This window comes from Falco punctatus, assembly GCF_963210335.1.
Source record: "Falco punctatus genome assembly, chromosome: 6".
Lineage (NCBI taxonomy): Eukaryota > Metazoa > Chordata > Aves > Falconiformes > Falconidae > Falco > Falco punctatus.
The window spans coordinates 30043605-30061084 of NC_137585.1; the positions used below are offsets into that span (position 1 = coordinate 30043605).

General features: G+C 39.1%; 1 protein-coding gene across 1 annotated transcript in view; it reads left to right on the top strand.

The window, feature by feature from the left end:
• MYBPC1 (myosin binding protein C1) overlaps positions 1-17480 on the top strand; it is a 122726-nt gene that overhangs the window by 86398 nt on the left and 18848 nt on the right. Inside the window, exons 14-25 of the mRNA XM_080393565.1 lie at positions 267-433; positions 2666-2798; positions 4444-4568; positions 5633-5738; positions 6042-6208; positions 7858-8020; positions 9280-9386; positions 10473-10606; positions 11711-11867; positions 12501-12605; positions 13248-13436; positions 14858-14992. Coding sequence (XP_080249691.1) covers positions 267-433; positions 2666-2798; positions 4444-4568; positions 5633-5738; positions 6042-6208; positions 7858-8020; positions 9280-9386; positions 10473-10606; positions 11711-11867; positions 12501-12605; positions 13248-13436; positions 14858-14992 — 1688 coding nt within the window. The remainder of the gene's footprint in view (positions 1-266; positions 434-2665; positions 2799-4443; positions 4569-5632; positions 5739-6041; positions 6209-7857; positions 8021-9279; positions 9387-10472; positions 10607-11710; positions 11868-12500; positions 12606-13247; positions 13437-14857; positions 14993-17480) is intronic.

Genomic DNA, 17480 nt, shown 5'->3' on the forward strand with positions numbered 1-17480 from the left:
AGCAATATAAAATTCCCATAACTGATTGATCAGAAAAGGCCAACTTAAAACTCATATCCAAATTCTGCCTTGAAGAAGTGTAAAGTAAGGTGTGAATGTCATTCTGAGCTATTCCTCTTATACTGAGTCAAATAAAGAAATGATGGTGGCCTTCAAATTTTGATCTAAACATCTCTAACCTTACCATAGATTCAGCTTCACCTTCTTTTATGGTATGATACAGCTTCACTAACTATTCTCCCATCATTTTATTTCACTGCTGTTAGGGAGGTCAAACAGCAAGAAGAAGAACCTGAGGTAGATGTGTGGGAGCTCCTGAAGAACGCGAATCCCAGTGAATATGAGAAGATTGCTTTTCAGTATGGTATCACTGACCTGAGAGGCATGTTAAAGCGTCTGAAGCGCATGCGCAGGGAAGTGAAGAAGAGTGCAGGTATGGATAAGGCAGAATATTCTTATGCTCAGTAGTCAAACATAAACATCCACCTTAAAAACCCAAACTTGCTTCATTTCCATTTAAGGGGACTTGCACGCTATAATGCAAGCCTTATTACTGCAAGGAGTTAATCAGAAGTAGGCTTTGGTCCACTGTGGTTAGCATAAACACTCTACCCCATTCAGTGCTTCCAAAAGCATCCCTCCTATTTGGCCAAACAATAGTTCCAACTGGAACAATATCTCCCATTTGTGTGGAAAAAATGTTCCCTGGTTGTATGTTACCTGATCAAACAGTATGGAAATTAAACCTTATGTTATCATTAATATCTTCTGCTCTAAAATAAGAGTCACTCCAAACACATTGTTTGCTCTTCATCATTTCATTTTGCTCTTAATCTGACATTCCTCTGAAATCCCAGCTGCACTAAAACCCCTTCACCCTGTGCTGGGTGAGGACATTCAGGCCTGTCTTTCCCCATCTACTCTACTAAATAGTATGAGTGGTATAATACATAAGTATAGAGAAGCATTTTTATATATATGTGCATGTATTTAAAATGTATATACATGTGACATAATACATACACACATGTATAAATGCAACACACTATCCATTTGCTTGTTCCTGGAGAACATTTCAGAACTGGAAGCAATACATACATCTGCTGTTCCACTGGTTTCCTGGAGGAGTCCCTTTTGTTTAGGTAAAATCCTCCACAAATCCAGCTGTAATCCATCTACCTGATATACCATCTCTCCTCATCTATTACCTCACATCATAACACGTGTTATGTTACTACACATTAATTTTTATTTATATTTTTCATTTGCTGGTATATCTGATTCTGGCTACAGTTGAGGGAGGGAGAAATCGAGTTGATGGGCTTTGGCTGAGCCGCTGGGGCAGTTTCTGTAGCCAGTGGTGCTCTCTAAAGTGGTGAAAGCTTAGGGGGGAAACTCCTCGCCTTCCCCCAGGAGGCTGGGGCAGGGCTGGAAGCTGGGGCAGGAATTGTGCAACTGGCAGGAAGAGCTGCTCCCTACCCAGGTGCATCATGTGGAAGTGCCTGGATGTTTTACTGGGAAGGGGGCATCTCTCAGGACCTGGGATCAGTTTGTCTGGTCCCTCTTCCCAGATCCCTGTTGAGTATGATGGAGCTGACAGCCATATCAGGATTTTTCAGTGGACAGTGTTTTCCCTACAGTAGGGGCTTTAGATATTGGGGAAAATGTCTACAGTAGTGACAGGATGACAGCAGGGTGTTCCTCCTCTCACACCACCTTCCTTATAACTTAGAAACTTTTACAATGCAACAAGATACGTAGAAAAGGCTTTTCACATTTAATAACTCCTGTTGTGTTGATATATTCAGTCTCTTGCAGTCAGACATATGCATAATGTAAACCTTAGTAGAAATTGGTTGCTAAGTTGTGGACAATTTGTTTGAGACAGTGTTTATGTACTTGAGGTACACATACCTGGTACCCTGGCTTTAACTTTTGTGATTGGCAATATCTAAGCGTTGGTGTTAAAGTGTTTTGATTTGTTTGAGTTGCACCTGGCTTTACCTTGCCAAGAACACCTTGGTCTACATTTGCACATCTCAAACAATCTTTTTGTAAAGCCCCATTAGGATTCACAGACTGACAACCTTTGCCACTTTCAACTATTTTTGCAAATGTTTCACAGCTGTGACCCTTTATCCCAAGTGGAATGGCAGTGTACTCTTCATAACCTACAGAAAGAATCAGGAAAGCTAGTTTGGCTTTTAGGCAAACCAATGTTTATTCTGATAGTGGGATGCTCAACAGGAATTTCAGCTTAAAATTCCCTGTTAACTTGGTAGGGGTGCTAATAGAGAAGTCCTTTATAACAGACTCATTGCAAATTATTCCATGTCACCAGCTGTATATCATTTTACTGTGACACAGCACTTCTCAGCAAGCTGTCAAAGCTACACCTACCCAGTCCTATTCAGAATACAGTTATACTGCAAAGTGATTAAGAGATATTAGCTTGAACTTGGTCAGGATAATCAGATCTTCATAGCTTTGCACTTTGATTTTTCTAGAAAATAAACTGATTCATGTGGACTAGCCTAAGAGTATAGAGTGATGCGTAACATTGTGTGCATGTATTCTGACAGCATTGATGTAAGCAACGTCATTTCAGCATTCATATTCTTGTTTTCTGACCTTCTTTTATAATAACACTTGGCTTCCACAACAGCTTTTGCCAAAGGTCTTGATCCTGCATATCAGGTGGACAAAGGAGGTAAAGTAAGGTTCATGGTGGAGCTAGCAGATCCAACAGTGGAACTCAAGTGGTATAAAAATGGCCAAGAAATACGACCAAGTGCAAAGTAAGTGGTTTTTTTGTATGTAAGAAATAAAATGGGTAGACATGTACTTCCGTGACAAGTGTGTTGCATAGATTTCTCTCTTTGCTTAGGTTGCACCAATTTTATTTCTGAATTTCATTATACATGAGAAATATGCAAACAATGCTATATTTCTCATGACCCAGAAAAGTCCATTGTATGCTAAATATTGATCCAGATTGGCTCTTTGCCTCTAGAGAAAAGAATTAAAGATCCTCAACAAAACATGGGGCCATTTCCTAGTCAGTAGTTTTTAAAGAATCAGGAAGCACTGTGAGTAAATAAACCACTTGCCTGAAGGAAGTCAGAATCTTTCTACCGTAACTGTGTAACTGTGTAATGAGAAATATTTAACATCACCTACTTACCATTTGGCTCAGAAAGCATCTGAGGAAGGGGGAGGGAGGTTTGTCTCACCTTCCACTACCCAGTTAATGATCACACTGAAGTCAACAACCTGCATTAGCCCAAAGTGACTTCAGTCATGAGCAACAGGTCTAGTGTACCCAAGCTACTTCATCATCTGTATCATCTGCATACAATTTTACTCTCTGACTTTATCTAGAAGTGGCTTTTCAGGTGCAGACACTTGAGTACAAGTAGAGCAATGGCTGGAAATTGAGCCCAGTTCCTAGGATGGGCACAACCAGCTCTTACAACCCTGTGCAGAAAATGCCATTCCACAGTCAGACACATCTAGGAATTATGATGTGCATTCAGTAATGCACAACAATGCAATGTTCATCAAATGTTTCTCAGCAGCACAAAACCTTGGCAACTTTTTCCTCTGGCCCTGTAAAAAAAAAAAAAAAAAAAAAAAATTAGCAAAAGGCCTCTTACAGAGGAGGGGCAGATTTCCTTCATTCTTTGGCTGCAAAAGTCAGTGAAGGATTTTGATTAATATTCATAGTTGACAAAAAATGTATAACAAATAGGGTACCTCTTCTTTAGCCCCTATACCTGCCATGAGCAGCTCAGGACTGTTTCACAGGCAGCTTTATGGATACCTTTCCTGTTAGAAGGACCTGGACTGAATGCTCCAGTGCATTTCTTCCAGGCTGCTGAAGCAGCTGTCAGATGCTAATGAGCTTTGGTCATTACAAACCTGGAGCAGATCTAAACTGGTGACATAAAGGTGAAAGGCTCCATATCCCATTACCAAAACCCCATATCCCATTACTGATCTCTTGTGCCATCTGGCCTACCAATAATATTAACTTCTTAACTTTGGCTATTATTATACTTCACAAAAATGTTGAGTGTTGGAATGAGGATGGTGTCCTATTACTGGTTATTTTCATCTTCACTCATCTCGAGTTTCAGACTTATTTGCCATCCTTCAGAGCCTGCTCTTTTTTTTTTTAATTTATTTTTTCATGTCACACAAGACTGGGATTTTGGAACAAGGCAGAAGATGCTCATTGTCACTTCTACACCATAGCTCTTTTTGCTAAAAAGTCTATGACAGTTCTGTTGAACCTTAGAAATTGCTTCCCAGTACATTTTTCCAGGTCTATGTAAAAAACAGGATTTTTGCCTCTAATAAACCCTAAAGCACGTTCTACATAAAACAAAAGGGGTCCAGCAGTTTTGCTAATGTATCTCTGCTGCATTCCTGTTCAAACAGATACATTTTTGAGCACAAAGGTAACCAGAGAATTTTATTCATCAATAATTGTTCGATGACAGACGATGCTCGCTATTACGTAACAGCTGGTGATGAGAAATGCTCCACAGAACTGTTTGTGAGAGGTAACTATGTCAGCTTGCTCCTATTTCACCTGCTGTAAATTGGTGTGGCTTCTTTGGCTGCAACAGAATTATTAGCATGGAGGATCTGGTTCTGTATATTTTTGTATTTGTATTAGCAGCCCTTAGGGATCACTCTTTCTGTGATCCCTGCCCATTTCTCACCCCCACCCCCACCCCCTTCTGTATTTAGTAATTTAGTGAAAACCTTGGAATGGGGATATGGTGGATTTCATACTGTGCATTGGGATCTGGTGGGACTGTGGTCGCCTTCATAGTTTTAAAGCCATTTTGGAGGCTCATTTGTCACAGCATTGGCATTCCCTAACACCACACTTCGGTACCTGATGACCCTGATACTTTTGGTCCAACTGATCTCTTTCAATTACCCTCAGATCAGGCTTTCTAGCAGTTTGTTGTCATTCCATCTGCAGGGATTTAAGGGAAGACTCATCAAAAGCTATGAATGGGTGGGCATTTCTTCACCCTTTTGCTCCCATGGTGTTGATAGTCTTACTGATAATATGGCATTACTCACACATGCACAGCACCACTTACAGTGAGAGACACAAATCATCAAATATTTCAGAAAGCTTTTTAAAATAATGGAGCCCATCACCCCTATAAATATCATAGGATAACTGTTGTAAAGTCTCTTGCTGTTAAATGAACTGGATTAAACCAATAAGGGCACTGCGTTATGTCATCAGGTCATATTATTGTGTATAGTGGGCTCTAGGACCTAATGGAAACACAGCTTTATGAGAGGGATCTGTGGGAGGCAAGAGGGCGGCGTCAGCTTCTCGTGTCAACCTGCCTGGACAAACTGTCAATAAAATAGGGGACAAGGCAGGTATTAATCTAAACAGATGTTATTTTATTATTTAGCACATTTCCTACTAGTATCTTAATGAGCATTCGCTTTTTTGATTTAAGGCAGAAAAAGCTGCACTGAGACTGATATTAGAATTTTAAAGTAATATCGTCTTCTACAGCATGCTTTTGAAAACCTCTTTCACTTAGTTTTCTCTCTTAGATTGTAAATCTTTGATTTTCTCTTTCCAAAGATCCTCCAATTTTGGTGACCAAAGGCCTGGAGGATACTAGTACCTATGTGGGTGAACGAGTAGAACTGAGCTGTGAAGTGTCCGAGGATGATGCAAATGTGAAATGGTACGCCACATTTTGAACAGATACTCTTTCCCTTGAGAATAAAACCCAGAATACTTTAATTGTAGGTAATTGTAGGAAACTTTATATACCATTAAACCTGAAAAAAGTTAAGAAACTCTCAAGAAAACATTATTCAAAAATGTAGCAATAGCAAAAGCATCCTTACACATTCATGGATGAGTTTGTTTAACCTTTTCTTGTGCCTTAAGTCTTATAAAGTTTTCTCTGGAAGTTTCAGTCTATGGGAGTCTTATTTGCATAGGACTTCTATTGAAATAATAATCACTCTTTGTTTTCCATTAGGTTTAAGAATGGTGTAGAACTTACCAATGAACCTAAATCTCGTTACCGAATCAAGGTTGAGGGTAAAAAACACACTTTGATCATAGAGGAAGCCGCAAAAAATGACAGTGCAACCTACTCAGTAATGACAACTGGAGGCCAATCTGAAGCTAAGCTTTCAGTTGATTGTAAGTATGATCCATCTTGCTCTTCAATTTGTATGTCACAGTTTGGTAGCTTACAGAAGTAAACAATTTGCTTGCCTTTTCCTGAGGGTTTAAAGGGAGGCTTAACTTCCATATCAATTTCTTTGCCACAAATCTCCAGAACAGTGACTTTCCTTTAAATGCTGTTTGCAGCAATAGGAAATTAACTAGTCCTGCTGGAAAACTATCACTTCATTAAGATGGAAAACTAAGCTATCCATCCAAAGATATAATAGGTTAAAAAAGTGAAAGTTTTGAGAGAATTATCTGCTTTTCTTTAATCCTTTCATGTTTTCACAGGAAAGCCAAACCATGGCTTTTAAGCCAAATCATAAAAAAAGTATGCTGGAAAAAATAAGCACTTCTGTAACCATTAGTTACAGCATCAGGGTCACTCGACCTGAACTCATAGGCACAAACACATGACTATGTAGCTCCCTTAGTACTGTTTATGCAATATTTCTTTAAAATGCCTGTGGTTGTTAGCAAAATATATGTGCCCATCCTCTGAAGTTATAATACATTACGTATTATACGTATAATGTACATATAAATGTACACTATTTTGTAATACTTGTACTGTTCTTGAGTATTTTTTACAAATTTTCATCCTAAGCTTAACTGATTCATGCTGTTCTATTATCAATCTGGAAATTATCCTCCATGGGTATTGATCTCCATCATCTTTCCTTTCATGCAACTTCTTCTGAGGATTTTCCAACTAGCTTTCTATAAAACACTGCCTTTCCCATCACCCTTCATGTCATATTGTAGTCAGGGATATTTACTGCATACAGATCATACTGTGCATTCAGCCTGGACTCTGGTCTACAGCATCTGATCTTCTAGAAAGTGAAATTGAACTGGGATGCCAGTTCTCAGACCCAAGTTTTACAAAAGCTAGTAGTATCTGTGGCTATTCATAGGGTGAGTTAAGGCAGTTCAGTAAACATGAGAACAAGCAGTGTATGAAGTTAAGCTTACTGGCCAGTTAACCTTTGCTACCAGCCTGACAAAACAGATTAAGAACTACAGCCCCCACTTGTGATTGAATACTTTGATGAGTCTCCAGATTACCTCAGAGCAGCTGGGAGAGCTATGAGTATGATAGATTGCTGTTAGATCACAGGAGCGGTGGGTCGCAATTCCTTCTAGTGTATTGATCTGGGGACACACATCCTCCACTTCTTGAAAGTTTCTTACTGGACTCTGGGGGATAGAAGCAGCCTACCTCCAGCCCCTAAACACAAGAGAGGGGACAGCATTCAAATTATGCTCCTAGGCTCAGTTCTTCTACTGGCAATATCCATGGAGTTTCCCCACACAGGGTATGGGTATTTTGGATCCCCCTTTCTAAGGCATCACACTACATGAAAAGAGGTTATTTTATGTAGCTTACATGTACATATTACTTGTATTTCGACTTCAGAACTTTATTATTGGAGGCTTTTTGCTGATTTGAAGACTGCTGTGATGGCTAGTAGCAGCTCCACGACAGAATCATGAGCTACTGGTTGGTATCACAGAATCACAGAATGGTCAGAGTCGGAAGGGACCTCTGAAGATCACCTAGTTCAGCCTCCTGCTAAAGCAGGTATTAGCATTAATAACTTTGTTTCTGTTTTCCTAAGTGAGACCACTGAAGATCCAACTTGCACTAGAAGACCAGACTGTGAGGCTTGGACAGGAAATCCATCTGAAGTGTGAGATATCTGAGAACGTCGAAGGGAAATGGTACAAAAATGGGCAACTGGTTGAAGCTAGTGACCGTGTAAAGCTTTATCACAAAGGAAGGTAAGCCTGTTGTGTATTGACTTGACTTTTGGTGAAACTACACTGTAGACTTGTGCCAATATGTGGGTTACTTCACTGCAAATTATCTGGTAATCAAGCCTAACCTTTGTCCCTCAAATATATTTATTTTTATCGTCACAAAAGCCATGTCTTCTTGGCCATTTTAATCTTGTGTCTTTTGGCTGTGGAGTACAAAATTCAAATCCTTGATCTATCTAAGTTCAAGCTATGCATTTTCTTGACGTTGCTATTGCTGTTAGTATGTGATATTAAGTAGCAAAGTAAAATCATTGTTAGACATTTTAAAAAATATATAGCTTTTAAATGTCTGTTCTTCTGATAGCTTCTGTTGTGTCAACTTAGACCATGCATGGTCTACTTTCCCATGCAAAGTACATGGAGATATCAGGTCCCTTCCCACTTATAACCGGTCCTTTTTCATGGAAAGTTTGTCAGTTAAATAAAACAACCAACAACAGGTCCTGCCTTAAACTACACTTCAGCTTAGTAGGCCATTCGTACAGCTGGGAACTGCATTTGTGAAGATGATCCTAAACAGGCTATGAAATGTCTACATTGACTCCATAACACTCACTAAGTTGCAGTAATGGACAAGCGCCAGCTGTGCAGTGAGCCTTTGGACTGACATAAGGTGAAGGAGCTCCCCACAACCCATGTAAGCCCATAGGGTGAGGTGAAGGGTAGCAGAAAGGGCACAGAAGTGAGTCCTACGTTGAACAAAACTTAGCCACTGCAGGTCATAGGAGAGCAAAAATATCATCATGCTGGAAGACACAGTTAGGAAGTAAGAGCAGTGTGTGCTTTGCTCACTCATTTCTTTATTTTGGCAAACAAATAGTAGATTGGATCCTGTCACAAAAATGGTCTAATAAAAGTCAGGATATTCCTACAATGGGATCAACTAAAGATTTCTCCTTGAACAATCAAACTACAATCTAATGCCAGTGACACAGAATCCCTGCATCAAAAAGATTATATTCCTGTATTTTTCTATTTCTGTATTCAAACAAAAAGATATTAGAATTGGTTACATTATTTGGTGGTTGTCTCAACAGCATTTTGTGTAAACCACACAGTATTTAACCAGGTAAAATACCACTAAGCAGCCAGCAAAGGACTTTTAGTCAGTAATTTTACACACTTGCACAGACTTGAATTTTCACAGTTTTTTCCTTATAGCTTCAACCAACCTGTCTTCAAAAATAATTTACATTGATTTCTTTTACAATTTTTTACAGAATCCACAGATTTGTTATAGCGAGTGCTGCTGTTGATGATGAGGCTGAATACATGTTTGTACCAGATGCCTATAATATTAACATTCCATGCAAAGTACATGTTGTGGGTAAGTATATGGCACAATGACTTATATATAGCATCCCTTTCTCTGACCTGTGGAAATTAAAAGCAGTGTGAAATATCCTTGATTACAATTAGTTTGTTTCCTCTGAGCAGGCATCTACCAGAGAAAACAGACATGCTGCTTTGGCAAAGTGCAAGCGACCTAGTCAGAGTGCTTTGCCTGTGCTCAGGATCTGCTCATAGCTTATACGTAGTTCACAAGCTCCTGGGGAAGGCTTTTGATGTTTAATATCTAAACCTAAACCACTACTATGAGTTTTGTAAAAGTTTAGTAGAATAGGTGCACACTTACCTATTCCTTAAATACGTTAAATGATATATAGCAAGCAAAATGTTTGTGGCCAGCTTTTACTCACTCAGCCAAACAGAAGGCTTGTTAATGATCCCAGTCTTTCAAACAAGAATAAAACAAGGCATTGACCTTCCCACCACAATACCTCACTGGCTTTTAACTGCAACCAGCAACTGGGAAGTCAAAAGGAGAGCAATATAAATGACCAAAGTTTTACAAAATATGTTCTGTAATTGAAGCTGAAAGAAATATCTGTGTTAGAACAAGTATTGGCAAGGTTTAGGGAGAATGAAGACGGAAGTGGTACTAGAGGGGTATGCCCACTGACACAACTTCCAATACATGAAAAAAAGGTTGTACGAGGATAGGGTACAATAAAAGTGGCCATTTCATTTTCAGAAAAAGGATTTGAGTTAAGAAAACTTTTACGCTGTAAGAACAGTGATGTCTGAAGCAAGGTAAAAAGTGTTATAGAAAGCCTGCAAAGGAAATTCACAAGAGCCACTTAGAGGAAATCTCTCTCAGAATTTACCTGAATATATATAATTCTGCCTCAGCAAGACAGATTTATTTTTTTATGATCTTACTATTTCAAAATCTGTGCGGTGCCACAATTTTTCATCAGACAACTATTTCCTTAAAAAGAAATCCTCTTAACAAATTTTCTTCTGAACAAAATATCAGTTGGCTAAAAATACCAGGAAAATACAAAACATAGACCATGTTTCTCTACATTGGCAGCTACACAGCACATTTGAACAAACTCTCCTTTTTCAGATCCTCCTAAACTCCACCTGGATGGTCTTGGGGAAGGTAACACTGTGACAGTAGTGGCAGGAAGCAAACTACGACTTGAGATCCCCATCACTGGCGAGCCAACTCCAAAAGTCATGTGGAGTAAAGGGGACAAGGTACATTGTCATTATACACATCTCTTCAGCTTAACCATGGGCCTTTTCCTTCAAAAAATAACCTCTAGCCTTGTGAAGACATTGATTTTAATGCAGAAAATAAGGAGGAGAGGCACTTGATCTAAAAAACTCTCCTTGCTCAAGAAGAAAGGGTTAAATGGATAAGTATTATTTAGTACCTTTTTGGTCTTTTTGAGGAAAGGTTGAAACTAACGAAGGAAAAAATGTGGTTTGCTATAAATAAATTATAAAGGAGAGGGATGTATGAGATGCAGAAGAAAACTAGTGAAAATACCAAATGGCTACTTCTTCTGTACATAGTGCCCAGAATGGCTGCCAGGTTCTGGTTTGGGAAAACAAAAGATAAATCCTGATAGAGTGTCAAGCCCTGAATGAAATGACAGGCTGGGCAACTGGCATCTTGCATCTGGTGTCTTAAAGCAAAACTGCACAGATCAATCCCTGACTGTGTAATGCCAAAAAGCCACTTTTCACATCTAAATTTTTGTTGTATGCGGAAGCTAGAACATGTTATTATTACTGGATTTGTCAGAACTATCTGGGCAAACCTCTTGACTACTATTTTTCAAATATTAATTGTAGTATCATCACTGTGGACTTGTCAAATAGGGAATTATTCTAGGGGAGCTCTTACTCCAAAATATGTGCCAGCATTTGAAATCTGTGAGGAAAAACTACTGAGCACTACGATCACTCTGACGTTTAAACCAAATTAATTACATTTCAGTCTGACTTCTGGGAGAAACCGCTACTCTTTTTCCATCAAATTAATGACAGCAGTGTTGACAAAAGCATGTTCTTGCTCACAGGACAACTAAGGCTAGTGCCTCTTCCTTTGAGATGCAAAGGCTGATCTGAGTACTAAACAGTTACCGCAATTTAAAGTTATTAATTTGTCCCTCAGTTATTTTGTCATTTTTATGATCATTAGGTGACTGAAATTCTGAGCTTTGTGTTTTTTCTTATAGTTGCTTTAGTATTTTTCTGAAGTATCCTTTACTGCATTTAGATTTTGATTTTTGAGAATTTTGATTCTGAAATCCAGAAAATATGACTTTTCCCTCTGCTTGCTTTGCTTTCTAGTGGCTCACAGACAGTGGAAGAATACGGGCAGAAACATACTCAGACAGCAGCTGTCTGGTCATAGATACAGCTGAGAGGGAGGATTCAGGTCCTTTCAGAATAACGTTAAAGAATGAGGCTGGAGAGGACACAGCTTTAATCAACATTAAAGTGGTTGGTAAGTCATGTGGAACAGTGTACCTGAGCCATGTCTTTTACCACAGGACTTTTCAATAACTGCTCCTTGAAGAACCTCACTTTTCTGCACTGCAACAAGAGACAAATTCTTTCTGTATCTGCAGGGTCTTTTCTGTAGGTGCTGTCCTCCCTAGCTACCAGACTGTTGTGGAGTCTCAGAAAAATTCCATTTCCCTGCTTGTCCGCGTTTTCAGATGTAGAATTGAGGTGCAAGGATACTAAGGCCCAGTGTCCCCAAAGGACACAGGAGCTTAGCATGGGATTCAAGTAGGAGCTAGTTATCACCCCGCTGCCATCTTATGCTGCAGGGGCCAAATGTGTGCAGCTGCCTCAGGCTGCCCTTAACACTCTGTTCTCCATGCGCCTTGTGGTTCTGGGCTCTCCCTTATCACACACCCTCAAGTGCCTCTCAGGCGTCCTGACTGTGCTGAAGAGCTTATGCCTTCCTAACCACCTGCCAGGATCCACAAAGACCACCTTCCTCTCTCCCTCCTCATTAGGAACTCCTGTTGCACTTCAAATTGTTTCTTATTTGACTTTTTTTTATTTCAACCTATGCAAAAAGAAGAAACATATTTATTTTTTTTAATAATATTTACTTTGTGTACAACAGATGTCCCTGATCCTCCTCAGGCACCAAATGTGACTGAGGTGGGTGAAGACTGGTGTGTTATGACCTGGGAACCTCCAGCAAATGATGGTGGATCACCCATCTTAGGTACGTCCTTTTTTTATTTATTTTTATAATTTTTTTTGTGGTGATGCTCTAATATAGACAAAAGAAACAAACTCCAAATAATTAACGCAATAGGGTCTGAGTGTAGCTCAGGCACTGGAGAGCTGAACCTTGAAGTATCCAGTTGCAAGAATGTTCTAACCAGTCCTCAACTTTATCAGATACCTATTTTTCTAATGCTTTGAGATTTGTCATTTTGTATGTTGCCACATTATGAACGCCCCTACTTGAAAGGCAACCTCTTGTAACACCAAACTTTGAACAGTTAGCCTGTTTGAATGTTAGGCAGAATTTCAGAAACAATTTACTGAGTAAATCAGAATATCTTCCAATACTGAACAAAGAGGAAAGTCAGAGGGGCCCTTTTCACTCTGAACTAAACACAGTGGTTTTGTAAGTGAAGTCTGAAAAAAGTTCGTAGGTGGCTGTGAAAGCCGAACAGGTGACTACCAGACAGCTTGCAACTGGAAAAACTTAACAATAGCCCGTAAACCACTCTGAGGCTAGAAGGGGATATTGATGTGTTTCCAGAAAAAAAAGGCCCTTGAGCAGTCAAAAACTAGACCCCTCACTATTGAGCTTTTTGCTACCACTTAGTATAATAATGTTTTGTTTGGTCAATAGGATATTTCATTGAAAGGAAAAAGAAACAAAGCTCCAGGTGGATGAGGCTGAATTTTGAACTGTGTAAAGAAACAACTTTTGAGCCAAAGAAGATGATTGAAGGTGTTGCTTATGAGGTCCGTGTATTTGCTGTTAATGCAATAGGCATTTCCAAACCAAGTATGCCTTCTAAGTCCTTTGTTCCTTTAGGTAAGTAATCAAGGGCATAAAGATAGGTATGCATTTAGAAAATTATCATTAATACATTATTACAGTCATCTAATTGTGTAACTGTAGTTCCCATTGCACTTGTGTTGCTCAGGACCTGTCTTTATTATATGTCTATGTCTGAAGGACTTATCATCTTTTATAAACATGAAACAAGGATGTATAGACAGAAAAATGGTGCACTACAATAAAAGTGACACACTGTAGTTGAGCCTGATATGGTCAATACTATGGTCAATGTGTTTTAAGGACAAGACTTAACAGTTTGATGTTTGTGTGTATCATAGGTACCTCCTGAGTCAATAGAGTCAAACTATTGCCAGTCAAACCAGCAATTTAGAGAACTGATAAAGATAGTAGATTATAGTCTTTGTTGTTTTGTGTGTCTTTCTCCTGCTATAAATTCAGTCAGACACTGGCTTTTGGCCAAAAATGCTCAGGAGAAGTGACCAGAAGTGTAAAGATCACTATTTGCAGGTTGCACTGTATGAAAATGAGACAACCTTTCATGTTTCACTACTTGTACTTTGCTGTTAATAGTAGCTTGCCATTTAAAAATGTACAAGTATTCACCAATAATCCATACATTTTCATTTAAAAAGAATAGCCATAGGTATATGATCTATCATAAACATAGAAATCTATGGAAAAAAATTGAGTGAATTTGCCCAATATTGCAACAAATCATACAATAAGATACATTTAAATAGTCCCTAATTTCACTCTCTGTCTCAGGGATCCCCATTAGCTGAAGTAAGGGCTTTTTTCCCAGAAGGGGATCCCATATTTTCAATATCCTTTTGCAGACAATCCAGATTAGGCTAGGTCATACTGTATACTATTCTATGTGTCATTTTATTGCTTTATATTAATGTAACAGCTAGAGGGCCTTGTCATTCACCTAGTGACAGACTAATCTGGTGGCTTTTGCATATAAAGAAACAGATTTTTCAAACTACTTTGACAGCTATAAGTCCCTGTATAAGAAAGGTGTCTTGTTCTGTAGGCCAGCAAAGGTTCCCACCTTGCTCAGTGGCCCCACACAATGCAGAGGAGAGGGAAGAAGGTGCCTATTATTGCTACAACATGCTCTCCTCTTGACAGAAAATACCTGCTGTTGGAGAATACACAGCTCACAACCTTCCACTACTGTTTGTCCTCCTCACTCCTCAGCAGGAGGAATTTAACTCTGGGGTAGGCTGTGAGCTGACAAAGGATGAGGTACCTGCTTCTTCTAGTTTGGTCTGAATTGGGAAAGATGTGCCAGGGGTGACTGGAAATGCCTGGTAGGCAGGATTTAGCCTGTCACCTATGATGCTAAATTAGAGGAATACACACCATAAATATAAACCCTTAATTGTAACACTGTTTTCTGCCTTCTCCCCGCTGCCTGCTTGCTTCAGCTGTTACTAGTCCACCAACTCTCCTGGCAGTGGATGGCGTGACTGACACCTCAGTTACAATGAAATGGAGGCCACCAGACCACATTGGAGCAGCAGGGTTAGATGGCTATGTTGTAGAGTACTGCTTCGAAGGAAGTAAGTGACAACGACTGTGGTATGTTACTCACAGTGAAAGTAGGTGAGACTTTCCATTTTTTTCTCTACAGGTATTAGGTGCTCTCACTTTAAGGCAGAGACTAATCAGTCAGAAAACCTCAAGTAGCAGCGTTTTGTTCAGGCTTCCTTTGGTTTGTATTCCAGATCCCACCAATTGATTGTATTTCAACCCATCTAGTATTTGATCTGAAATCCAAATCAAAAGCCTTATAATCTGTTGTAGCGTACCAAGTTCCGTGTTAATAGCTATCCTCTTTTTTTTAAGCTAAATGAAGAGTCAATGCAGTAAAGAGTGGATGGATGGATGGATGAGTAGGAAATAGTGAATGGCTGTAAGCGTGGTCAAAAGTATGTGCATGTTGGCTGGGTTTTAGGGATGAGAGGTCCTCAGTGTGGTAATCCCGATCTTGACATATTACTAACTGGCTACTTCAAATGCCAGTTCCCAACACTGAGGACAGACAGCCTCTTCAATAGCTGGCTGTAGAATTTATCTAGGCATGCAATGTTCGTGTCTGGATTTTGAATTTCTCCAGTGTTTCATTGTAGTTAGATACAGGATCTTTAACTATGTCCATCTAAGACGTAAATCTGTGCAGAACTGAAGGAGAAAGAAAGATGTAAGAGACTGAATAAACTTACAAGAGTAAAATAACAAGGAATAGGGAAATATAATTTATATTTTACAACTAAGAGTCTTTGGTGATCAAGCAGCAGAATACAGTATTTTCCAGCAGGTGATATTCTGAGCTGGCATCAAATGAAATCTATTTTCAAAAAGTAAAATCCACCAACACCAGGGTAAGTATCAAATAGCCTGGAGCCGTATGTGCAATTGTGCAATACCCAGCTTCTGTGGGCAAATGCCAGCCCGTGGGACTCCAGCAGTGTTGTACATTCGGATGAATGGGATACCGTTATACTCAGCTCTGCTAGCTGCTGCTCTTAATTGCACTGTAAATCAAGTGATGAGTTGGACACCTTTTTTCGTAAAGGCATTTATTTCAATGAAAGCTTTTCCACAGCCTGGAGACGAGAGGTAGAGGACAGAACTTGCCATTCACATTGTCACATGTTTCAGATTCAGACAATCCAGGAAAAGAGTAGTTCACAAAAGTGGTCAGATACCACAGGAGCAGAGTGCCCTCAGCTCTCACTCAGGCGAGTGGGAGAGGGAGTGAAGAAGAACTGCAGGCTTTTCTCAGGAGCACTCAGCATCTTCTAGTATTGAGCGGAATATCTGTAAGGAGCAGGAACAGACTTCAAGAAGCTCAGAGGTCTGGAGAAGATTCCCTGAAGGCAGACACAGCTGGAATGGTAGGAAGGGTTTTCCTTGTATATTGGGAAGGAGCTGCAGAAACCGCTCAGGACAAGTAAGCATGCAGTCTTACATCAAGATGTAGCATTCCTATAATGTTTCCATTGCACAGGCAAGATGTATGGGAATATAAAGGGGACTGTCAATGTAAGGACTTCACTGTATTATGTTCTGGTTAGCATTGGTAGGATGGCGGGGGAAAAATTACAAGTGCTTGTAATATGCTACTGTCATAAAACCCTTGACATTACAGTATCATATATCCAAATTAGGTGGTCAGAGAGGATGAGAAATACATATATGCTAATGAAAACTATGTTTTTTAGAGGAATCTCCCAAATCTCTTTTAAGAGCTATTAGACAGAGGATCATTGTATACTGGTTGAATGGAACAAATTCTTTAATTTTTTCTTTTCAGATAGGTTTAAAACATATGAAGACACAACAAAATGGCAGCCAAGTCTGTCATTTTATTGTTACCCATCTCAGTTAAAATACAATGGGTACAATGTATTTTACATAGCTTTCTGAGTGTTTATGTATATCTATATATGCCTCCTATATATGCATATACATCTATATATACACAATTGACATTATTTATGTATATATGTTATGAAAATGGTTAGGAAGAAGCCATCTTAGTAGAAAATCCCAACTCAAAAAGACTTGTTATTCAAATATACATCCTCTTTGTGTTTGGTCCTTTTTTTCTTTCTTGCAATATGACAGTGCCTCCTTTTCTCAGTCCTTTCAGTGCCTGTTCTGCCTCAAACTAATTTCTTCTATAATGTTTAATAACTCTTCCATTTCAAGATACTTTTAATGACTGTCTATATTCATTCTGCTGTTCTTTTCTTCTAGTTAACTGTTTGTAAACTCATTTGTCTTTACCTTCTCCATTCTTTCATCATTGTCACTGAAGTAGTTTTGAAGAGGGCTTTTTTGAGTCTTCCTTAACATAGAAATCATATGAGAAGTCACAAGCTGAAAATAGGAGGACTATATATATATATATATATATAATTATAGTTTAGAAGAATCAAATACCATGAGCATTGGTTTGACGTCACAAAAACTGGTTTTTCCCTTTAGTCTGAACGTCATAATGTGATCAACATGGTGGACTCTTGGACTTGCTTAATTATG